Source organism: Pseudonaja textilis, chromosome 1, assembly GCF_049901715.1.
Source record: "Pseudonaja textilis isolate UNSWEBS1 chromosome 1, rPseTex1.2, whole genome shotgun sequence".
Taxonomy (NCBI): Eukaryota; Metazoa; Chordata; class Lepidosauria; order Squamata; family Elapidae; genus Pseudonaja; species Pseudonaja textilis.
Window position 1 is genome coordinate 223,903,922 of NC_141990.1, and position 24,500 is coordinate 223,928,421.

Consider the following 24,500-nt stretch of genomic DNA (forward strand, 5'->3'; position numbering starts at 1 on the left):
ACAGAAGCACTGAAGTAAAAATTCAGAGAGGCACACTACTTCCCAGATGTTTCCCTATGACAAGTAGCAAAAACCAAGTATTATGTCCCCACTTATGATGAATTAGTCTTGTTTCATGAAGCTTTCGGAGATATTTCCCCATTGACAAAACTCGGGCCTGGATTTGTTTTTAATAAGCTAGTCATAATGTAGGAAGAAACCCAAATAGATAGACATTTTATGATTCTTAGACATTGGGAATGACAGCACAATATTTGTTTATTTGTATCCTGCCTCCTTTGTTATTGTACAAATAACTCAAAGTGGTGAACATATCCAACACACCTTCCTCTTCCTATTTTCCCCACAATAATAACCCTGCGAGGTGGATTGGCTTGAGAGACAGTGACTGGCACAAAGTCACCAGGCTGACTTTTGCGGCTAAGATGGAACTTTACCTCACACTCTCCCACTTTTTTTCTAGCCTGGTACCTTAACCAACAGACCAAACTGGCTCTCATAATAATTCTCACTAGGCAATCTTATTTCTTCCTCTAAGGGTGGCAGAATCCTAAAAGATGACGTTTGGCATGTGGAACTAATTAAAGGACATACTTTACACTATCCTACTAGTTAATTGTTGGAGCAGTAATTGCCGCAGGGAATCATTGGTTTAATTCTCAGCCTTTTGAATTTGGCAGAAGTGAAGATGATCACAGGGCCACGAGCAGTGGTGGGGTGGAAGAGCTCTCTTTAAAATAAAAAAGTGGTTTAGGGCCAAAGTGCTAGATCCAAATATGGTGTAAAATTAATGCCGAGGGATATCGATGGGCTATGCACCATTTCAAGGCTGCAAGAATTTTATTTTAGAATGTAGTTATTCATTCATAGCGATTCCTGATTTTTGTGACCCTTTTCCGACTTAAACTTCAGTATATCCTAACACAGTCCCTTACATCTCTGTAAATGTAACTTCCAACCTCCCCATCTAATGAAACCTGGATGCTGCCCCTTGCTATTTCATGTGATTTGGAATTAAAAAAAGAATATACTTTGTCCAAGGCAAGAGATGAAAACCCTGGCCGCTTAAAAATTGCTTGGAGATTTTGTTCTCTGCCAGAACTCTAGCATACAAGGCAAAATCTTTAGCATGCAACTTTCTGGCTAGTGCCTGCATCACTGTTTTCATATGACCCTTTCCCCGGTATTCAGAAAGAGCGTAGCCATGGGTCAGACAACCAAGGGCATCACTTAAGCTCCAGGCAACCAGCTTCCCTTTATGATCTAGGAGGCAAGCATTTGGGAAGTCCTCAATCAGGCTCCTAAGGTAGTGCAAGCTCCGATCATTGCCTCCAAATTCATAGGTATCATTGAGTAGGGCTGCATGAGATGGGTTGAGCGTCCCCAAGTGGAAGGGGTCACTTCTGAGCCTGAAAGGAAAGAGCAGATGGTAGTGATGGTGGAACAAAAGGAGAGTATCCCACCATGTTTGAAAAATAAGCTTTGCTCACACCTAGCAAAGCTAAAAGCCCGGTAGGGAAAACCATCAAGGGAAACCATGATCTCAGAGTTACCCAATCGTGGAAAAATACAAATCCCGGATAGTCTGAAATATCTCCTTAACACCCCTTTGAAACTGCTGAAATCAACTTTAGGATATTTTTTTTGTGTTTTTTTTTAAATCTCCTTAATATTCCCAAAGCCACTTTTTCGGGGGCAGGGGAAGCCAATGAAGCAGTTACGTTCAGGGAATTCTTTCAACTCTCTGTTAATGTTGTTCATCCCACATCTTACAAGTTAGCAACAAAACAGGGACCTTATCTGTAAACCTGTCTCATTTTTACAACTAGGAGAAACAACATATTCCTGGTTTTCTACAGAGGATAGAGTTAGTTGTAGAAGAACTAGAGGCTCATTACTGAATTCCAGATAATTATATGGAATCAAATTAATAGATCGCCAAAACAGTTCTCTTAAAAAGAGAGTACCATCACTCACTCATTCTGACATAGTGTGGCTGCATCTGGGTGCAGCACTGCCTGGTAGAAATGGGGCTCCATGTGGACACTTCTAGCCTCTGCCATGACTTTCACAGCCTGATAGAGCCCATCTTGGAGACCTACATAGAATGGAAGTGACACAAGAATATATATATGTGTGTGTGTGTGTGTGTGTATTTGGAGACATTTATTTATTTATTTAAGCCAATGTTGAGACTGCCCAATTTCTTCACAAATCTGGATGGTTTACAAATAAATAAAGAAAAGAACACCTGAAAAACACTCCACCTTACACTCAACAAAACTAAGCTAACCTAAACTAGGATCCACAATTACCCTTTCCCAAGAGTTGGGGGGACAACCAGGTTTTTGGCACTTTCCAAAATCTCCTAAGGGTGGAAAAGAAATTGCCAGAGCCCAGGCCTTGCCTTGCAGCTGGAAGGCTTTGTCCCAGTCTATGGCATCTTTGTTTTCCAGGAGGGTTCTGCAGGCATCTTCCTCCCGATAGAAAGCAGCATGCAGGTTGGCATAATAATCCCTCTTGTCCTTCACCACCTGCAGGAAGTGGCAGCGGGAATAGAACAGATGGCTGAGACCATGCGGAAGAGCTGATGAGGCCAGGCTCACTTGGAAGAGGGATATAGAAACAGGAGGCAAGGAGAACTGCTATAGCATCTCCAAGGGCCTCCTGAATGGCTTCTGTGCCCCAGATACAGGTGGGTTTTTCCCTCCCATTTTTTTGCCAGGGGACTGTGGGGGAAACCCATCAATCTTCTGCTGTAATTTCCTACCTCCTTCCATGGTCGGGTAAGAACAGCTTTAAATTCTGGCCAAGAGTCCACCACGACTTCATGTTGAGCTGGGTTCCCACGATTGATGTGCATCACTGCCCCACAGACCTTAAATTAAAAAGAGGGTCAGGCAGCCCTAGTACAGGAGAGATTCTGCTTTTCCTCTCATGTCATTCATCAAAAGGTTGGGGGAGGGTGGATCTGGGGCAGAAGTGAGCAATCTCTGATTGGCTGAATCAGAAGCCACCCAAAGTCTTCCGAGGACAAACATTAAGATGGGTGAGATGAAGGAATTTGCTCTGTCAGTGAAAGCCATCTCTGATTGGCTGATTCAGTCTGTTGAGAGCCAAATAGGTCAGTTGTAAGCATTCACTGTCTCATTGAAAGGCCAGGTGATTTTGGGATTTTCTGTGGCAGAAGAAATTCTCTTGCAAAGAAGGATTCTCTTGTTTGCTCTGTTTCAGGTTGGACATTATTGGCTTTTTGTTTGCATATGTAATGAAAGGAAAAGTAGATTTGAATGTGAAATGACTTTATGGTGGGCATCAAACATTATTATGGATTTAGAAATTTAACAGGTGCAGTTTTCTCCAAATTCTCAGTAAATGGGGAAGCACAAGCTCTTAAATTTACACAGAAAGAAGAGGAGCATTAATAAGTGATTACCAGCAGTGTTTCGGGGAGGCCCTTTCGCAACACACTCTCCAGCAGCTGCAGCTTGGAAGAGCAGGTCAGGATCAGCATGGCTGGCCAGGTCAAGGGTGCCCCGCAGGTCCCACCAAGGCGTCTTTTGGCGAGCAAACTGGAAGGGAGAAAAGAAGCAAAATTGCATCAATTTCTGATGAACCACTTTCCCTGCCTGCTGGAGAATCAAGTTGATGTCCTCAAATGGTCTCCGTCAGTGATACAGATTCTGAACTCTTTAAAAAAGCCTTCCTGATCAGCTATGGATTGAATGGATCCACAGTCATAGAATCATACAGTGTGTGAGCTGGAAAGGACCCTGCCCAATCTTCAATCAAGTATGTGAGAGCCTTGGAGATATTTATAGCTTAGCTCCCTGAATCATTCCTCATAGGAAGTGGTTTCCAGATCCCTCCCCAGCCTAGGAGTTTTCCTTTGAACCTGGTTCTTCCTCCTCCTCTTCAAAACAATGCCCAGAATCTGTCACGGAACTTCAGGGTAGGATATAATGGGACAATTTCCCTCCTCGTTTGGCTTTTCTGGGTGCTTCATCTTAATCTTTGCTCAGATCCAGTCAGTTTTCTGTTTGAACTCCTAGATCCTTCTCATGAGCTCTGCTGTCATGCCAAGCTTCCCCAATCCTCTGCCAGTTTATTTCAATTTTCCCCACCAGAAATGAGACTTTATATTTGTTTCTGATGGTAACCATCTTGTTAGATTTGGTTAGAATTAGATCAAGAAAAGAGACTAAGAGAGGGGGCAGAGGGAGGGAGAATAGATAGATACCATAGATAGATATAGACAGACAGGATATTTAAAAAATACCAACTAATACAAATTAATATAAAGTAAGAAATAGTAAAAAGATATCAAAGAGAAAGTTAAAAATGCAAGAAAGGGGAAAATACAGTAAAAGGAAATAGGAAAGGAAAAGAAAGGTAAGGAAAGGAAATACAAAAAATAGCTTCCAATTAATGTAATTTCTCTACTTGATGCAATTTGGTCATCTCAACAAATTCCATCAACTTCCCCATCCATTCCTCCATTGTGGGTAAAGTTGAATCTTTTCAGCTTTGTGCATATAATAGTTTTAATGTATTTGAATATAAGTACAAAGTTCCATATTTTTTTCTAGCTGCATATCCATCAATTTCAAAATAAATGTCTCTGATTTCAATTGTAGATGAGTTTTTAAAATCTTCTATATTATTGTATATAATTGAGTCCAAAATATTTTGGCTTTTTTACAACTCCAAAAAAAAAAAGAATAGGGTGAAAAATAAGTATAAAATCAGAAAGCAACAGAAGAGGGAAATGCAGGAGAGAATTAGAACTAGAGAGACAAGGGGGTAAAAAGAGGAGGGAGAAGATGAGAGGGAAGAAAGAAAGGAAAAGAAGTTATAAAGGACAGAAGCAAAATATAGAGAAACAGGGCCTATTTACAGATAATGGGTGAAAACTTAACAGAAAAAGGGATTCTGCAAAGGTACATAAAATAGTATGGTTATATTAGAAGCAGAAATAAGTTTAGAAAATATGAAACAATGTATGATTAAAATGTCTGATAAAATAGCTATTGTAATTCAGTGGAATGCTTGTCAATAAATAAATGTAACAAAAGGTATATTTAATGATTTATAAAACATATGTCAAGAGAAATAAGGGAAAAATTAATTATGGAGATTATATGTGTTTTTAAGGAAGTATGATATTTAATTGAAAAGAAGTGTTAAAGATGTTAAGATTTTAATGATTATTAATGATAGAACTGAACTGGAATGGAATGAGGGTTTATAATTACATATATTTACAATCTTTCTTTTTTTAAAAAAAGAATATAGTGTGTATTATAAGAATGTACCAAGCAGAATTCGATTGAAAGTTATGTATTATGTATTATATTGAAGGTCATAAACTTAAGGTATATATTGAAGTTTAAATAAGAGTTGAATGGATGTAATTAAAAGATATAAAGGTGTCATACTCCAATTAGCAACTACAGGAGAAAATTTGTTTAATGAGAAAAGATAATATGAAATTGAAACAGAACAAAAGTATAAATATGATTTGAATTGAGATGAGATAATCAAAATAAAATTGAGAAAATTAAAAGAGGGGAAAAACTATATAGAAAATGTAAAATAGTATAAGATATGGAATAGAATACAAAAAGGAGCATGAAATTGAGTTTTGTGTCTGTATAAAGAAGTTCAACCCAGGACCATGGTATTTTCAAAAAAGATGTTTTACTTGTATTTTGTATGTGTGAAAACCCAAATAAAACTTTATTAAAAAAAAAAACCAATAACTTGACTGTCATTTGTACATTTTTTTTCCTCACCATACAAATTTAGATAAGACTTTCTGCCGTTTTGTAAAAGGTACATCATATGCAGAGGTGGTATTCAGCAAGTTCTGACCAGTTCTGGAAAACTGGTAGCGGAAATTTTGAGTAGTTTGGAGAAGTGGCAAATACCACCTCTGTCTGGCCCCGCCCCATCTATTCTGCCTCCAGAGTCCCAGCTGATCGGCTGGGTCTTCTTTTGTTGCCCTGCACAGGAGAACGGAACTAGAAGCAGGTTAGTGGGGTGGGGGGAATGGAAATTTTGCTGAAACCTTCCCCCAGTAGGGTGGGAACGGAGATTTTACAGTATCTTTCCTCTGCCACGCCCACCAAGCCACACCCACAGAACCGATAGTAAAAATGTTTGAATCCCACCACTGATCATGTCAGAAGTGATATTATCTGAAATTAAAATAACATTCCAAGCAAGACGTGTTACGATCTGAACCAAGGATCTCTTCATTAGTGGTTTGCACCCTTTTTGCAAAACCTGCAAGAAAGCCCCTATCAGCTTTGGATGCATATAGGGGAACAAAGTAAAATCCCCTTTAGTGAACAAACGATGGGGAGGAAGAAGTTGGAACCAGAGCTTCTGAAAAAACTTATGCTTGTGTTTCACTCATCCGCATCTGTACTCCTGCCTTGGCCTGGTGTGTCCATTTTTCCCCCAGGTTGATAGAGAATAAGATAGGATGACAGAGACTGGGTGTTCGATAAGACTGGAATTTCTATGCACAAACTAAATGTCTCATTTTTTTTGTCATTTTGTATGCACTATATTTCCCACTTTTCTCTTCCAAATTAATTGGGGATAAAATCTAACAGCTTGGTTGGACTATTGGCTGCATCTAAGTATCTGATCTAGGTATCTTCAGAAGTTGCTAAGCTTCAACTAAGAGCAGAGGTGGTATTCAGCAGGTTCTGGCCAGTTCTGGAGAACCGGAAATGGAAATTTTGAGTAGTTTGGAGAACCGGCAAACTCCACCTCTGACTGGCCCCGCCCCCATCTATTCTCTGCCTCCCAAGTCCCAGCTGATCAGCTGGGTCTTCTTTTGTTGCCCTGCACAGGAGAATGGAGCTGGAAATCAGGTTAGTGAGGTGGGGTGGAAATGGAGATTTTACAGTATTCTTCCACTGCCACGCCCACCAAGCCACACCATGCCCACCAAGCTACGCACATAGCACTGGTAGTAAAAAAAAATTTGAATCCCACCACTAAGAGACAAATTGTTGTGTGTGGGGGGGGAAATTATGCCAACACATACATTTTTCCTACCAGCCATTTTTAGAAGCATTTGGAGAATGAATAGATATTAGAATTAATTCTGTGCAAGTGAAATAAATAATTAAATTAGAACGCAGTGTTATTTCCCTACAATTAAATTACCATTTACTCTCTGCTACTCAACTTTTTTTTTTTTGAAGCACTCAAAAGGCAGATGAAACATTTCAGTTTAAATGTCTGTGAGGCAGGGGATCTTTTCAATTGTTTTTATTTTCAGGAGTTTCACAAAAGGAGGTCATAGTGATTCTAAGAGCAGTATGGTTTTTAAAAATATTTTAATGATAATTTTTCAATATAGCAACACAGTTAATACTGTTTTTGTCCCCCCGCCCCATATTTTGTATCTGATCTCCCAGAATTGAAGAATTTCTGCATGCTCATTCAACCCGAATAATGTTTAAAGTGATGGGCAAATGTATGCAAAATTCCAGTTTAATTTCACTCAACGGGAATAAAACTTGCCATTAATCAGTTTATAGACATAGTAATTGCATCCTGCAGTATCCACACCACCCAAGATGAGACAGGATAATCAAATATTTATTTAACATGAGATTACATGCTAGTACAGTTGTAGATTTTGATCAAACATTGATAGTGCATTTTCAGATGGTATAAGATGGTGGAAGCAGTCATTGCTTTAGAGTGTCACTGGCCAATTTCTCCGTCTTTGAAGCAAGCAGAAGTGAAGTTGGTTGTAGGGTAGGAGACTCAAAGCAGTGGTGGGGTGGAGGAGCGCTCTCACATATAAAAGAGATTAAAGGTCCAAAGTGCTGGAGCCTGATATGATGTAAAATGTATGCTAAGGTAAAGCAATGGGAAATGTATCACTGAAAGAAGTGATGGCAAATCTATGACACGCTATTATGGGTGGCATGCATTCACCAACCTCTGACAACTATTCTTGAAAGCACGACCCATTCTTGTGCAATTTTTGGAAGCTGTGGACGCCGCATGAGAATGCGGTATGCTCTTGTGAGGCCTCCAAAAATTGAGTGAGAATGGTGTATACACTTTTACATGCTTTTCAAAGGCAGCAGGAGCCATGGAAGTGTATTCTCTGAAGCTTCTTCAAGAACTAAGGCCTCATATGACCCACAGCAGCCTCAGGGCCTGTTAAGAGAGCATCGCCTGAAGGTAAATGGCTGTCAGGTGGTGCTCCATTCAAAATCCAAGAAAGACACTCTTAAGACTCCATTGTTATAGAGAAAAGGAACTTCTACTGGAAATCAAGTGATAGCGTCAAAGGAATTCTAGATCTGAGGATTTACACACGAAAAACACATTTACAAAGTGATGGCAACGTTTCCACCCACCATAGTTCTAACGCCTCATCCAATCAAAGATGTGTATAATGTCATGTGGGACATCTTCAGGTGGTGATGCAGACATCTGGCCTAGTTTGATAAAGAGCTACAGTTGCGCAGTAAGCCAGTAGGCATAAACAATAAAGTTTATACAAGATATACAGTTCATTCTCTAAAATCTTCAGCACATTTCCCACCCAAACAAAGCCCAATTATTTCACCCTCCCCCCATTACTATGGCAGCCGAAAGAAGAGACAGAAAGGAGTCTTGAAGGCTGACATAGGCATGTGGCAGATCCAGGAAAAGTCCGGGGCCATTGCACTATTTCCTAAGGCTTGTGAACTTTGGGGAATGATGTGAAGTGACGATTTTCGCTGGCAGGAGTGGTGCTAGGGTTGAGGTTGAGCTCAGATCTCTACTTCTGGCCAGCAGCACTGCCAGTGAGTGCCGCTGTTCAGGGTCATGTAGATAGAGAAGAGAATATTCTTCCTGTTTCTTTGTGGGGAGGCGACACACCACCAGACTCAAGTGAGGCACTTTCTAAATGTTTGACATACTCAGCTCAAAAGGTTTGCCATCACTGTTTCCAAGAGTTTTATTTTCATTCATTGAGAGCTATTCTTGGTTCTTGTGATTCTTTTCAGACTTAATCTTGAATATATCCAAAGAGGCAGTCCCTTAAATCCAGGGTTGGGCTGCTGGGGGTCCGCAGGGGTTCGGGAGAGCCCCTAGCTAAGGTTCTGTGCAGTTTGGGGAACCCCCAAATCCCACTCCTGGCTGGCCCTGCCCCTCCCCTCCCAGGAGTCCCCATAGGGCCTGTTTTGGATGCAGGTAAGTGCTGGGCGTGCGTGGAGGCTCGGAGAGGGTGAAAAATAGGCCCGTTTCTGGCTTCCAGAGCCCAGGCAGGCCATTTTTGCCCTCCGGAGCCAGGGAGGGCAAAAATGCCCCACCTCCCTGTGGTGCAGGAGGCCGACTAGGCCACACCCACATAGCAAACAGGCAGAGAACCCTTTGCTAAAACTTTTGAAGCCCACCACTGCTTAAATCCAAGGTTCAAATATAGTCCCAACCTCTCAGTCTAATGAAGACCACTGATTCTAGGAGGGAAAATGCAGGAAGGCTATTTCAGGTGATTTGGAGTGAACAAAAACACGTAATTTCTCAAAGACAAGAGATGGAAGCCCAGACTAATTAAAAGTTTCTTGGAGTTCTGGTTCTCTGGCAGAACTCCCCCATATGAGACAAAATCCTTGGTGTGCAATTTCCTGCCTAGAGCCTGCAACACTGTTTTCATATGACCCTTTCCCTGTTATTTAGGAAGAGCATAGCCATGGGTCATACGCCCAAGGGCATCACTTAGGGACCAGGCAACCGGCTGCCCTTTCTGATCTAGGAGGCAAGCATTTGGGAAGACCTCAATCAGGCTCCTGAGGTAGCGCAGGCTCCGATCATTGCTTGCAAAAGCCCAGGTGTCATTGACCAGAGGTGCATCAGATGGGCTGAGTGTCCCCAGGTGGAGGGGCTCACTTCTGAGCCTGAAAGGAAAGAGAAAGCAATAATGAAGGTGGAACAAAAACCATACTGGAAAAATCTTAGCTCACACCCAGCAAAACAAAGAGTCTAACTACAATAGATATTTCCAGAGAAACCATAATCTCAGAGTTATCCAGTATTTGAAATAGACATATCTCATTTGTTCTGAAATTATCAATAGACTAACAGTCTCTTGAAAGTGCAGCAATCTATTTGGGATCCTGCTTTTTGTTTAAATCATCACATCCTTTACGTAATTGCTTTTGGAGAAACCAATGGAGCAGTTGTATTCAGTGAATTCTTCCAAGTCTAACCCTGGCTCTCTATTCATATTGTCCATTCCACATCTTCCAAGTTGATAGAGAATGAGAAATTCTCCGCTATAACCACTGGGGCTGATATGTAAACATGTCTCTCTCTTTTTTTATTTTTTACAAATAGGAGAAACAACATCTTACTCTTGTGTATCTTAACTTGGATGTTTCTAAGGCTTTTAACTGGTTTTACTCTTTTTTATTGTTTCAAAATGTTTTTTTACATTTTCAATTGTAATATATTTTATAAACCGTAAGCCGCCCAAATTCATTGACTAAGATGCGTGGCCACAGAAAGTTAACAAATAAATGAAATAAAACATACTCCTAGATTTCTACAGAGGATATGATTAGTTATAAAACTTTCAGAAGTCCTTAATTTCATTATTGAATTCCAGATAATTGCATGGAATTGAATCCACTTAATAGACCCCCAAAACAGTTCCTTTAGAAAGAGGGTACGATCACTCACTGGTTATGACAAAACATGGCTGCATCAGGGTGCAGCACTGCCTGGTAGAAATAGGGCTCCATGTGGACACGTTGAGCCTCTGCCATGTCTTTCACAGCCTGATAGAGCCCATCCTGGAGACCTGCATGGAATGGTAGTATCACAGGATACCAACCTGAGGTTCAGACTGAAACCTTATTTTGTCTCTGTGCCTAATACCCTGCAGTTGATGCCACGGAGAAATTCTCAGTCATGGGCAAATGGCATTGATGGCTGGAATTTCTCCTCTTTGCCTAGATTTATAGGGAATGAAGGGCCACTACTCTAGGATACCAGGACAAATGTCATCCATCATGACAAAGCCTGGAATGAATTATCTGGCACAAATATAAAATAACAGAATGTAAGGATTTTTCAAGATACAGAACTTCTCCTGAGTTTAAAGGCCAAATGGCAGTTTTGCAGGTTCCTCTGAGGGCTTCATGTATCATTTTTTTTCCTTTTGTGCTCCAATGAGAAAAAAAAAAAGACCAATAGAAAAGAACGTTTGTAGCTTAGCATTCAGTTGTGCAGTCCTTGGTGCTCTCTGAGCTTGGTAGTTTTCTTGCAAAGGTTTCCTTATGCACTGATGATATTTCTTAGCTTGGTAATGAAATGTCTGCAAGAAAACCATCAAACTCAGAGAACATCAAAGATGCACCCCCCGCCCAACTGATTGGATCTTTCATAAAGCAATGTGACTGATTCTTCGATTAATACTTGAATGATTGTTCCATAGAAGTGGAGTTTATATTTATTTTTGCAAATAAAGCAAAAAGAGAATTTGATTACTTTCTTAGAGATTTAATCTGTCCATGAACTATTAGTCGACAAGAACTATATACTGCAATGATACTGCTTGCATAGATAACATTAAGCTAATTGGATCTTACAATTCACAAGATTCCCTGACATGTTAATCAAACTATAAAGAATGTAGAACTTCTTCCTTTTGTGATTCTCCTATTTTAAACATTAATTGCAAAGTTAATCTCACTTTGTGTTTATTGTAAATTCCGGGCTATTTCCTAACACATATTTATTTTATTTTATATTTATTTTATTTTTGTGTGTTGTGTGTTGTTTTTGTGTGTGTGTGTGTCTGTGTCTTATATATAAGCAACCCCAAAGATCACTCTGGGCACCCTACACAAATACAAAAAAGGAAGAAGAAACACTCCATCTTACCCTCAACAAAACTAAGGTAACCTAAACAGGGCTTCACGACTACCCTTTTCCTAACAGTTGGGGGAACAACCAGGTTTTTGGCACTTTCCAAAATCTCCTAAGGGTGGAAAAGAAATTGCCAGAGCCCAGGCCTTGCCTTGCAGCTGGAAGGCTTTGTCCCAGTCTATGGCATCTTTGTTTTCCAGGAGGGTTCTGCAGGCATCTTCCTCCCGATAGAAAGCAGCATGCAGGTTGGCATAATAATCCCTCTTGTCCTTCACCACCTGCAGGAAGTGGCAGCGGGAATAGAACAGATGGCTGAGACCATGCGGAAGAGCTGATGAGGCCAGGCTCACTTGGAAGAGGGATATAGAAACAGGAGGCAAGGAGAACTGCTATAGCATCTCCGAGGGCCTCCTGAATGGCTTCTGTGCCCCAGATACAGGTGGGTTTTTCCCTCCCATTTTTTTGCCAGGGGACTGTGGGGGAAACCCATCAATCTTCTGCTGTAATTTCTTACCTCCTTCCGTGGTCGGGTAAGAACAGCTTTAAATTCTGGCCAAGAGTCCACCACGACTTCATGTTGAGCTGGGTTCCCACGATTGATGTGCATCACTGCCCCACAGACCTTAAATTAAAAAGAGGGTCAGGCAGCCCTAGTGCAGGAGAGATTCTGCTTTTCCTCTCATGTCATTCATCAAAAGGTTGGGGGAGGGTGGATCTGGGGCAGAAGTGAGCAATCTCTGATTGGCTGATAGAGAAGCCACCCAAAGTCTTCTGAGGGCAAACACTACGATGGGTGAGATGAAGGAATTTGCTCTGTCAGTGAAAGGCCAGATGGTGTTTGGATTTTCTGTAGCAGAAGAAATCGGCAAATGTTCCTGAATGTGAAATGACTGCATGGCTGGCACGAGATTTAATTATTCATTTAGAAATATAATAGGTGCAGTTTTTGGCAAATTCAGAGTAAATGGGGAAGCACCAGCTCTTATATTTACACAGAGAAAAGAGCGCTAAATAGGCGATTACCGACAGTGTTTCGGGGAGGCCCTTTCGCAACACACCCTCCAGCAGCTGCAGCTTGGAAGAGCAGGTCAGGATCAGCATGGCTGGCCAGGTCAAGGGTGCCCCGCAGGTCCCACCAAGGCGTCTTTTGGCGAGCAAACTGGAAGGGAGAAAAGAAGCAAAATTGCATCAATTTCTGATGAACCACCTTCCCTGCCTGCTGGAGATCAAGTTGATGTCTTTAAATGGTCTCCGTCAGTGATACGGATTCTGAACAATCAAGTATGTGAGAGCCTTGGAGATATTTATAGCTTAGCTCCCTTAATCATTCCTCATAGGAAGTGGTTTCCAGATCCCTCCCCAGCCTAGGAGTTCTCCTCTGAACCTGGTTCTTCCTCCTCCTCTTCAAAACAATGCCCAGAATCCGTCACGAAACTTCAGGGTAGGATATAATGGGACAATTTCCCTCCTCTGGGCTGAATCCCACGCAGCACTCTCCGCGCGGCCCAATTGAGTTCCCCTGATCTGCCTGGGAGAGCCTGCAAGGAGCAAGGCCTGAATGCTGGCTTAGCTACCTCCCACCCCAGCCAGCTTGCCTGCCTTCCCCTCTGCCTCCCCACGTTCCTGAGGCCCAGCCCCTTGCCTGCCTTCCTTGCGGTCCCCGAGGCCCAGCCCTCTTGCCTGCTTTCCACGGTGGGTCCCCCCGAGACCCTGTCTCCTTGCCTGCCTTCTCCGCCGTCCCGAGGCCCAGTGCCCTTGCCTGCCACCGCTGCCTCATTGCCTGCCCGATGGCAAGCAATGGATGCTTACAGAGACAGATTTCCTACATACCCTTCCGAGCCTCCACCCCCGGGCTGACAAAATACAAGCCCATCTAAACATCGCGACTGCCTTGGAAAAGCCTGCCCTCACAACTGCTGGGCTCGGAGCAGCAGCAGCAGCGGTGGTTTGGAGCTGGTTGAGGAGAACCGCTCCTCCGCCCCAGCCATGCGCTTTTGTTGCAGTCTGGGCTGCTTGGAGCGAAAAGCATGCACCGTGCTGGCCCGCTCCCGGGATTCCCTGAAGGAGCGCGAGAAATTTGGCCGATGATGCAGCCAGATCCGGGCTTGGAAGAGCAGCAGACGGACTTCGGGGCAAACAATCTACTCCTCAAGCTCTCCCAATGCCCGAACCGTTGAGTAGGCTTTTTGCTCCCCGCCCCCCCCGATCCCAATCCAGCGTGGTGCAGACAGCCCAATGGAGGCGGAAAACGGGGTGTTTCCATCTGCCCTTCTCTTCCCCAGCCTCCTTTTGCATCCTTCGGCAAGCAGGCTCAGCAGGCAGCCGCGATCTTTAGATGGGTTTTTATTTTATAGGAAATCGCCCCGTCTCTGCAGCGTCAGTCATGTGACTGAGTGGGCGGGGCCAACTCAACGTCACTCACGGCAAGGCACCGCCCCCCCTTGCCGTGAGGAACGTCAAGTTGGCCGCGCCCACTTAGTCAGAGGACCACCCTTGGCCACGCCCCCAATCAATCACGAAGACAGCCGGTTGTTCACACCGAGAGAAGAGGAGCACTAAACAAGGGATTACCAGCAGTGTTTCAGGGAGGCCCTTCCGCAACACGCTTTCCAGCAGCTGCAGCTTGGAAGAGCAGGTCAGGATCAGCATGGCTGGCCAGGTCGAGGTGCCTCACAGGTCCCACGGAGGCGTCTTTTGGCGAGCAAACTGGAAGGGAGAAAAGAAGCAAAATTGAATCAACTCTTGATGAACCACCTTCCCTGCCTGCTGGAGACCAAGTGGATGAAATGGTCCCTGTCAGTGACGCAAATTCTCACAAAAAGTCTTTCTGATCTACTATGGGTTGAATGCACTTAATCACGGAATTATGTACTGTGTGAACTGGAAAGGATTCTCACTTTGATTTAAAAAAAAATCATACTGCATGTGAAAACCTTCCAATATTTATAGCTTAATTCCTTTAATCATTCCTCATAGGTAATGTTTTCTAGACTCCTTGCCAACCTAAAAGTTGTCCTTTGAACTATCTCCCATTTCTCTCTCCTCCTTTTAAAAAAACATTGAACAGAATCTCAAGTGCAGCCTTGTCCCTGCAGAATATACGGGACAATTTCCTTCCTCTGGGTTGGGCACATTGGTTCCTTTCTTAGGCTGCCCCATCCTCCATTGGCTTTTCTAGGTGTTGCATTCCAGTGTTTGCTTATGTCCAGCCAGTTGTCTGTTTGGTACCCTAGATCCTTCTCACGAGCTCTGCTGTCATGCCAGGCTTCCCCAATCCTCTGCCTGTGCATTTCATTTTTCCCATCAGAGATAGGACCCTGCATTTGTCATTGGTGAATAACAATCCGCTTAGATTTGACAGGGTTTCAGCTTTTTACCATGTAATATTGAATTATGGTGTTTGCCCTGTGATTAGCTATTAAACCACCTCCTTGTTTATGTCCTTAAAAAAATCCGATGAACATCTCCCTCCTTCCCTCCTCTTGCACCTTCTCCCTGGTTGATCCATTTGTTAACTAGGGCTCTGTGAACCCATCTGAAATTTCCTTCAAAATGAATGCAGATCCTGGGATGTGGTTGCAGTTGCAGATCAAAAATAAAGGAGTTACTCTGGCACTCCTTGCTTTTGACAAATCTTTAGTGGTCTGTAAATTTCCTGACTCCTCTGTCTATTGCTCCTTCAGTACTTATTTTGCTATTCTAGCATCTTCCAAGTTTTCTGGTTTGCAGTTATGGGATTTCTTTGGTTAGCTGCTTTTAACCCTGGGATTTTAAGTCATACTATGCTGTCCATTTTTAAAAGGTTCCATTCACATTTACTTTCCTGAAGTCTAACATCAGTTTCTAGTCACTTATAAGGTAATTTGGTTACATTATCTATATGTTTTCATGTATTTTGTACTAAATAATTGGTGCAAATAGTAGCTAAGAAGGTTTTCAGTGTAAGATTTTTCTGAAGAAAAGGCTGAAACTGTAATGCTTACTTGCAAAAGGACACACCTGGCTGAGAGGAGGAAGAAGAGGGAGGCAGAGGAGAAGGCAGATTTCAATTATGAATGGATTCGGAGGGCACGTGACTTGGTTATCCAGTCAATTAATCTTTTTATTCCTGAAAAATGAACCATTAACAGGATGGTTCCTTTGTTCTCTGTGCTGGAGGCCCAGAAAAAAGAATAGGCACAATTGAGCTAGCAGATAGTTTTGCCTTGATTCAATCTGGTTAGAAACCAAAGAAAAATAGAGCTCAAACACAATAGCTTGTTTTTCTATGACTGACATTCACCAGCCATCTTTTCACTTAGCTTGTACAGTAGTCCTCAACTTATGACCACAACTGAGTCCAAAATTTATGCTGCTATGTAAGACATTTGTTAAGTGAGTTTTGCCCTATTTTACAACCTTTTTTGCCACAGTTGTTAAGCAAACCACTGCAGCTACTAAGTTAGTAAGATGGTTGTTAAGTGAATCTGGCTTCCCCATTGGCTTTGCTTAGGAGAAGGTCGCAAAAGGTGATCCCGTAACCCGGCACACTGCAACTGTCATAAGTAGCAGTCAGTTGCCAAGCATCTTAATTTTGATCCATGACTCTGGGATGCTGCAATGGTCGTAAGTGTGAAAAACAGTCATAAGCCAGTTTTTTCTGTGCCGTTGTAACTTTGAACGGTCACTAAATGAACTGTGGTAAGTCTAGGACTAATTATATTCCATTTTTTTACTATAATGTTTTTCTCAAGTGAGGGTGGCTGAGACTGAATCGTAATTCAGAAAGACAGAAAGGCATTTTGAATGGCAATGTTTCATAATGAGTAATCATATCTGCTAATGAATTTGGCCCCAATCAGAATATTCCACATATTCTTAGAATATGTGACATCTAAGATGCACTCCTTGGTTCTCAGATATTCTTTTCATACAGAATACATTACGTTTAGTTTAGAGGTTATTCCTTTCACCATATTTTGGGGATCAGGAAAACCTCCTGGACCAGTTTTCTTTTTTCTTTTTTATTTTTTTTTATTTTTAACAACAAACGTAAACAAACAAAAACACAAAACAACAAAACCTTCTTTCAGTTGTACATTTTGTTGGTTGGTACATATTTCTTGTGTACAATATCAATAGTCTTTCCCTTTTAGATTTATATTCATATTAAATCAGCTTTCTATGTCATGTTATATTCTTATTACATCATCATTAGACTTTAATTGCAAATCCACATTATCCTTTTCGAGCAAATCTCAATTTTTACAAGTTCTAATTCATATTATAATTCCTTCCATAATAGTCAATTATAACATATCATTACCATTGTATTATATTTACTATTGTATTGTATTTCTATTATAATATATTTCATTTTCCTGTTTTTCTATCTAACCATTGATAAAACCAATCCCATATTTTATAATATTCTTTTTATTCTTGTTGTCTAATTGCCAATGTCAATCTACTCATCTCTGCACATTCCATTATTTTCTTTATCACCTCCTCTTCTATCGGAATTTTTTTCATTTTTCCAGTTTTGGGCAAATACAATTCTAGCTGCTGTTAAAACATTAATAATCAAATACATCAATTCTCTACTGTATCCTTCAGGTAAGATACCCAATAAAAATATCTCTGGTTTCAAGTCTTGTATGCCATTTTGTCATTTTTTCCAGCCATGTATGAATTTTAGTTCAGTATCTTTTCTTCCACACATATTGGACCAGTTTTCAAGGTAAAAAAACAACAACAGCACACCTTTATTTAGAACAAATGTGATTGAGTGGATCATTTCTTGTGATAATGTTAATTTATAACTAGAGAAGTGTGACTTAAGCGTATTCCCTCAATGCATGTATGTTGCCTGGTATGGTAGGGGATTCTGGTCTATGGCAGTGATGGCTAACCTTTTCAGCACAGAGTGCCAAAAGCGCACATGCACGCACACATGGACCTCATCCCCAGTGCATCTGCTCTAGCCCTGTGCATACGCATGTGCCCCCCCCGCGCATGTACAGCAGACCTGAAGAGTAGTGGGACCTTGCTGAAACGTGGCCAAGATACTCTTAATCTTACATGGGAAAAGACCCGAACACACCTAGACCTACATATCTCTACCCGTGAAAATCTATGAAAACACACACACACACACGCACACACACACATATATTTCTTAAGTTTTCGTGGGTACTTACATGTATGGTATTCAGCTTTGTTTGGGTATTTTCCCACATCATTATAGTTGTGCTTTTAAAGTTGTAGCAACGTTTCAGCAGAATCTCATCTGCCATCATCAGGCTTCTGTATTGTGTTCATCTGTGAGTCAGACTTTCACTGAGATATATATATATATATCGTCTTGTGATGCCAAGCATTTAACATTCTATGGCTCTCTGTGCCAGTCATAGCTTTTGTATTGATTGTGAGGTTAGTGTCCATATTTTCCTGGCATATGTTAGAACAAGTAGCACACACTAATCAAAAACTTTTCAAAAAGTTTGCCACCCCTGTTCTGGGCATTACTTCAAGGTAGTGCCTATGGGAGTCAATAAGAGAGGAAGCCACTGTGGCCAGACTGGATCGTATCTTTTTTGTTGCTGAGGTGTTATTATGCAACAAGAACCCTGTGGCAGGCTGACCTGACCTGATGAGCATGGGACAATGTCATTAATCCCAAATTGGTAATGTCACTAATCCCAAAGTTAAAGGGTTTTGTCTATTTTCCAGAACTATGCAAGGTGCCTTGGCCTCGTATATCCATCTTTTCTAACGTTGATAGAGAATAAGGTATATGATCTTGATAGAGATCAGGTGTTTTGTAGACTGGAATTTCTATGTCTAAACTAGCCATGTTTGGCATGTTTTTTGTCATTTTATCTGTGCTGTATTTTCCTCTGTCCTTTTTTCTAAGTTACTTGGGCATAAAATGTGCAGTTTTTGTTAGGCTATTGAGTGCATCTGATCTAAGTGTCTTCAGGAATTGCAATCTTCATCTAAGAATCTAATGTTATTTTTATCAGAGAGGTGTAATTTTGCCCATGCTAAGCTTAATTTTTAAGCATATTTATTTACTTTGTATTCATGTATTATTTTTATAATGCTTTTCTAAAACAAATAATTAAATTTATTATATTTAAATATCACACATCTCCATTACAGAAGGGTCCTGAGTGATGATAATGAACAAACTATCAAGCTTATGCAAAAGAAATCAAAGCAAAAAGTATATGTAGGTGCACAAGCAACCTACACACTTATATAATAAAAGTAATACTTCTAATTCTGTTTTCAAAAAGAAGAGCCTGCTCTGTATATCTTAATAACAAAGTCCAAAGTCATCTTCCCTACCAAAAGGCAGACAGATAAAGACCAGGGTTTGGAACTGAGTTCTAAAGCATTGCATTTTTAAAATATGAAGCCCCGACTTTATATTGCTCCAAAACAGCTCTTGCACTCTCTCTTTCTCTCTTTTGTTTTTGCCAGAATTTTATTTTGGTTCACTTTCTTTATGCAGTGTTATAACCAAATATAACACATCAAATTATTGCCTGCCTGCTCAAAGAGGAAGAGAGCTGAATCTGTCCAGCAGTTGATACTTCCGAAAGACCTCCAGCGGATATAGGAAGCCTGTGGAGAACTTGGGGATGAGCTAGAATTCAAATCCTAAATATTATTTTAAGTCAACGAATGAGACATTTAAGAATAGGCCTAGCCGTCAAACAAGCTAACATTGGTGGAAGACAATCAAAGAAATTTCAGAGAAATATTCTTCATAAGCCTGATCCAACCTGGTATCTGGGAGGAGTCCTATAGTTTTCAAATAGGTAGTGCATAAGTACTGTATCTCAGCATTCACAGAGCAGGTGACGAAAATCTGGTTAAATCAAGGAAAACACGGAACCTCTATCCTCGCTCTGTACTGCTAAGCGGTGTCGTGAAAGCACAAGTAGCTCAGCTCAGATACTTTCTGATACCCTCCCTTTTCCAACGCTCTCTGCATATGGTTATTTTTTAGTGCAACAAAGCCATATAAAGGATATCCAGCATTATAGGCCTGCAGACAAAGTGCCTTAGCGGATATAGCTAAACATCCCTTCCCACGGAATGATGGGAGGGTATACCCATGTGCTTGGGCGCCAAAAAGATCCATCAACATCCAGCTGATAAGGTGTCCCTCCTGGTTCAGAATCCCACTGCTAGGGAAATGCTGTATCATTTTGGCCAGATACCTGCGGCTTTGTTGATTGCGCCCGTAGGCCCAGTTTTCATTCAGTAGATCAACGCTGGAACTATTCAAGGAGGAAAGTCTGAAGCCGGGCTCTAGCCTGGAAAAGGTGAAAGGCAAAAAGAACAAAATCAAAGAGATGAGAACAGAAAATTAAATGGCTAGTTTATCTAGTTAGTCCAATAGGAATCCTATTGATTTTGGGCCCCGATTGACCCATAAACAATGTGAGCATGGATTTCAAAGACAGCCACCATTACTGTGGGAGCCTGATTGTAACAAAACCTTCAGAATGCCTTAACAATTTTGCCTCAGGCCTCAACATTATAACAGTGGTGATGGCCAACAGGATGGTCACTCACCTACCAGCCTGAAATTTATTTGGATCTGAAAGCACATACAGGAAGTAAGGAATTACAGATAACTTTGTTTGTGTAGCAGCTGCTGCATCCTGGGTAGTTTCGGGTATCCCTTCTTGAGTCCCTGGAAAAAAACAATAAAAAACTCATTGACCAAGAAAAAGATGTGTGCACAAGTTGAAAGTACAAACAGGCAAGATATCGGAGATCTTCATGACCCCCGGACACTGCAACTGTCATAAATACGAGTCAGTTGCCAAGCAGTTGAATTTTGATCACATGACCGTGGGGATTCAGCAATGGTTGTAAGGGTTAAACTTTCACACAAGGCTTCTGTATTTGGCTTTCTTTTTGTAAAATAAATGATGACATGGTATAACATCTTACATGTTGTTGTTCATCTGAGCTTGTACTTTTTAAGAACTTCTAAGGACCTGATTAGTTTTACTATGTTCTGATACGTAAAACCATAGGACTCTGAAAGGGTGTACTTTCTTTTTCTTATGATTTTAGTCTGGATCAGTCCAAATCACCATTCCTGCAGTTTAATCTAGATGTGGGTCATGTTTAATTTGATAGTCATACAACCTTTATGGCTTAATAAGAAGCTGACGGGACATAAAATGATTCAGGTCTATAGAGCCTGTGTCTTGAGCACACTCTTATACTGCAGCGAGTTTTGGGCCCTTTATGCATGGCAGGATGGAAAGTTGAACACCCTTCACATACACTGTCTTCGGTGTATTCTAGGCATCAGCTGGCATGAAAAAGTTCCAAATAGTGCAGTCTTGGAACGTGTTGGAATTTATAGAATGTATATACTATTGAAACAGCGAAGTCTACACTGGCTTAGGCATGCCATGAGGATGTCTGATGGTCGGATTCCAAAAGACCTCCTGTATGGAGAATTAGTGCAGGGAAAGCGCCCTGGGGGGAATCACAGCTGCGATATAAGGATATCTGCAAGAAGGATCAAAAGGCCTTGGAAATGGACATCAACAGCTGGGAAACCTTGACCTCTGGTCATTCAGCTTGGAGGCTAAAGACACAGCATGGGTGCCTTCAATTTGAAGAGACACTGGTTCAGCAGGCTGAGGCAAAGAGGCAGTCCCAGAACCAGCGAAATCCGGGAGGGCTGGACAGGAGACAGTCTGTCCTTGATGTGGAAGGGATTGCCACTCTCAAATTGGCCTTTTTAGCCACACTAGATGCTGTTTTAGGACCTCTTTTCAGAGCACGATACCATAGTCTCTTGAGACTGAAGGATGCCAATTCATACAACCAGCTGAGATGGACTCAATTCACATTGGGAGCGGAATAGGCAAATAATTAAAACAACATAACGAAAATATTGCCGGAAGGTGACAACATCATTGTATAGTTAGTGGTTGGCATCACGTGAAAAGGGAGGATGCAATTACTATCTTCTTTGGGACAGGGCTTTAGTGGTTATTACTCAGGAATGTTTGAGCCATTTTCATTCTGATGTCACAGCCTATATATTGTAATAGAAAAAATCCTATGTGAGAATACAATGCCTTTTCTTCAGTCCTTCAAAAAGGATCATTACCAAAGAGACGGAAGGTGTGGGCCCAGTTCACAGCATCTGTATCCTTTACAAGCCTCCGATACGCATCAAGATCCTGATAAAATGCTGCATACACATTGGCATACCCATCTGAGGGATCTGTAACAATCTAGAAGAAAGGCATGGAACTCATATACTACAGTATAATCTCCTGATTCACCACCTCTTCATATCTCTCACCTAATCTGGAGATAAAATGATAGAAATAACCATCAGTGCGATGCCTTCTTTTTTTGGAAAGGCCAAAGATGGCCTCTTCTAAAAAACCAGCAGTATCTTAGATTGTCCCTCGGGTTGGCTAAATATCCCTTCCTCCCTTCTTCTCTCCCTCCCTCTCTCAGAATCACCAAGGCTGTTTATTACCTCTTTGCATGGTCTGGTGAGGACAACTTTGAACTCTGGCCATGAATCCACAATCACCTCATGATGAATTGGATTCCCCCGATTTATGTTCATGACTGCTCCGTGCACCTGTCAAGAGTCAAGTGTCAGTGCAGTTAAGGGAATCAGTCTGAGATCAATGTTTGGAGAAAAGGAGAGTGGCCTTAATTTAAATCTGCTGCAAGAACTTCCACCTAGTGTTCTATCACCCCCCCTTCCCCACGTGTTGAATGTTGATGATATTCCAGAATTATGTCTTTGTTTTTTTAAAATTTGATTTGTCAATGGCTTACAAGATAATAAAGATAAGAATAAACATAAGTATAAATACAGGAAATAAGTACGAATAATTGGGGACAATAGGACAGGCACGGTAGGCATGATTGTGCGCTTATGCACATCCCTTACATACCTTTTAGGAATGGGGTGAGGTCAATAGTGTTTTGAGGGAAAAGGAGTCCGGGTTAAAGGATGTATAAGATAAATTGTTGATGAATAAGATGAAGGCATTTCATCAGTTATGCAGAAAATTAGCGATTTGCCCTTCAACTTTCCAGTCACCAGGGATCTATGCCCATTAGGCATAGTATACTTACATAGTATACATAATATATTTTATTAATCCTGAGTGCCAAATGTTAAGTTCTAGAAAATGAAGTTATTGTCAAGCAAGACCCTACCTCAGTGTTCTAGTAAATGTTTCAAACCTACCACAATTGCCTGAGGGAGACTCTTCCTCAGCATTCCCTCCAACAAGCGGAGTTTGTAAGGACAGGAGAGGACCAGCATGGTTTTGGGGCTTGAAGCTGATGGGTAGAACAAAGACATAGAAATACCCTGAATGAGAGACCACTTCTCCATTCTTTCCTGTCACTCCCAAATGGGGACGCCCTCTATCTCACCAAAACAACAGATTTATCCAAAATCCTTGCCAAGGGAAGGCACAAACCAGTGCAGCTTCTCTGCTTCCCACTGTAACTTTCCTTCCCTTTCAGGTCACATTTGAACATAACCCAGGATTTTCCCTTAGGCAGCACCAGTATTCTGTCGCAAGTGTCTCCTGCTCACCTTCAGCGAGCCAGGTCTTTGTCGGGATAGCTCCACAATTTCTCCTCCCTTCTTATGTCTGTCTTCTGTCCAGTCCAGTCTCTTTAATACTTGCTTTGATATGGAGATCAGATTTATACTACAGCAGATTAACTATTAACAGATGCCTTGTGGATGTAGAAGTTCCTTGATGAAGAGGGTGTTAAAAAGTTTTTGGTAATAATTGGCCAATAATTGAGCCCCAGGACAGGTTTCTTCAAGTTCAAGTTTCCAGAAATGTGCATGTCTCAAGGTTCATATGAGAAACAGTTACAATGATTCTTCAATAAAAATAAGAAAAAGGACACATAATTTTAAACCCAGAATAATCCATTAAAGGTCAACAGAGGGACATGCAGTTTTGGTAAAAAGAAGGTTGTTTTTACTGGTTGTCACAGAGGATGTTCCAATAGCTATTGTGTAAAGTGATTAGTTAATTGTGTTTAAGTGATTTTTATCATCTATATATGCATTTATTTGGATACATTTTAGGGTTGTGCAAGTCCTTAGAAAGAAGTGCTTTTGAACAACCAGGAGGCTCAAAGCATTCCTTTTTTTTTATTATAAAAGCTTATTTCTTTCAGGCTTTTCTGTCCATGCTACTCCTTGCCAACTTTGGTAGTGTATTTGATCACTGTATGCTTATGCAGGGAGCAGCTTCTAAAGCAGCCAAACGAAGCACACCATGACAGTTCCATGCATTATTTCCCCCTATGAATGATCTCCTGGGCACTAGATTTTATTTCATCTCTTCTGTACCACTGGAATAAGCACAATCTTGAATTTTATAATGCCTTTCTAGAGAGGGACCTGCTTTGCGATGAAGTTTAATGAGGAACAGGGATGTGAAAAATGGATTCTGGTAGAGATCTAGTTCATTTGGAAAGCTCTAATAAGAAGGATCTTGCCATAGAAAACCTGTGATCCCTTTCAGAGATGTTTCCTTAATTAACTAAAGAAGCAGAATGACCATAGG

General features: G+C 41.3%; 2 protein-coding genes and 1 pseudogene across 3 annotated transcripts in view; all 3 read right to left on the reverse strand.

Moving 5' to 3' along the window:
* Positions 1–235: 235 nt before the first annotated feature.
* On the reverse strand, positions 236–3,041 carry LOC113441091 (glycine N-acyltransferase-like protein 3). The gene is made up of 4 exons (XM_087920663.1): positions 2,771–3,041; positions 2,408–2,534; positions 1,978–2,098; positions 236–1,409 (listed from the first exon to the last, which is right to left on the reverse strand). The coding sequence occupies exons 1-4, from the start codon at positions 2,861–2,863 to the stop codon at positions 995–997; spliced, it is 756 nt and encodes a 251-aa protein (XP_087776789.1). The 5' UTR covers positions 2,864–3,041; the 3' UTR covers positions 236–994.
* A 5,239-nt stretch (positions 3,042–8,280) lies between these two features.
* Positions 8,281–23,227, reverse strand: LOC113453505 (glycine N-acyltransferase-like protein 3; annotated as a pseudogene). The gene is made up of 11 exons (XR_015742363.1): positions 23,150–23,227; positions 22,421–22,528; positions 22,040–22,166; positions 20,473–20,593; positions 20,115–20,210; positions 13,813–13,959; positions 12,925–13,090; positions 12,416–12,523; positions 12,053–12,179; positions 10,711–10,831; positions 8,281–9,926 (listed from the first exon to the last, which is right to left on the reverse strand). The product of XR_015742363.1 is annotated as a glycine N-acyltransferase-like protein 3 (transcript).
* LOC148128041 (glycine N-acyltransferase-like protein 3) overlaps positions 8,281–24,500 on the reverse strand; it is a 32,977-nt gene continuing 16,757 nt past the window's right edge. The window contains exon 6 of the transcript XR_015740848.1: positions 8,281–9,461. The gene's annotated coding sequence lies outside the window, so the exon portion shown is untranslated. The remainder of the gene's footprint in view (positions 9,462–24,500) is intronic.

What these genes read in the sequence shown, in the direction of transcription:
- LOC113441091 (XM_087920663.1), bottom strand. Translation starts at nt 2,863, where the DNA reads ATGCACATCAATCGTGGGAACCCAGCTCAACATGAAGTCGTGGTGGAC. An exon ending in TTACCCGACCATGGAAGGAG is followed by an intron (nt 2,535 to 2,770) that starts GTAGGAAATTAC and finishes CACTTCCTGCAG; the next exon opens with GTGGTGAAGGACAAGAGGGA. An exon ending in CAAAGCCTTCCAGCTGCAAG is followed by an intron (nt 2,099 to 2,407) that starts GCAAGGCCTGGG and finishes CATTCTATGTAG; the next exon opens with GTCTCCAAGATGGGCTCTAT.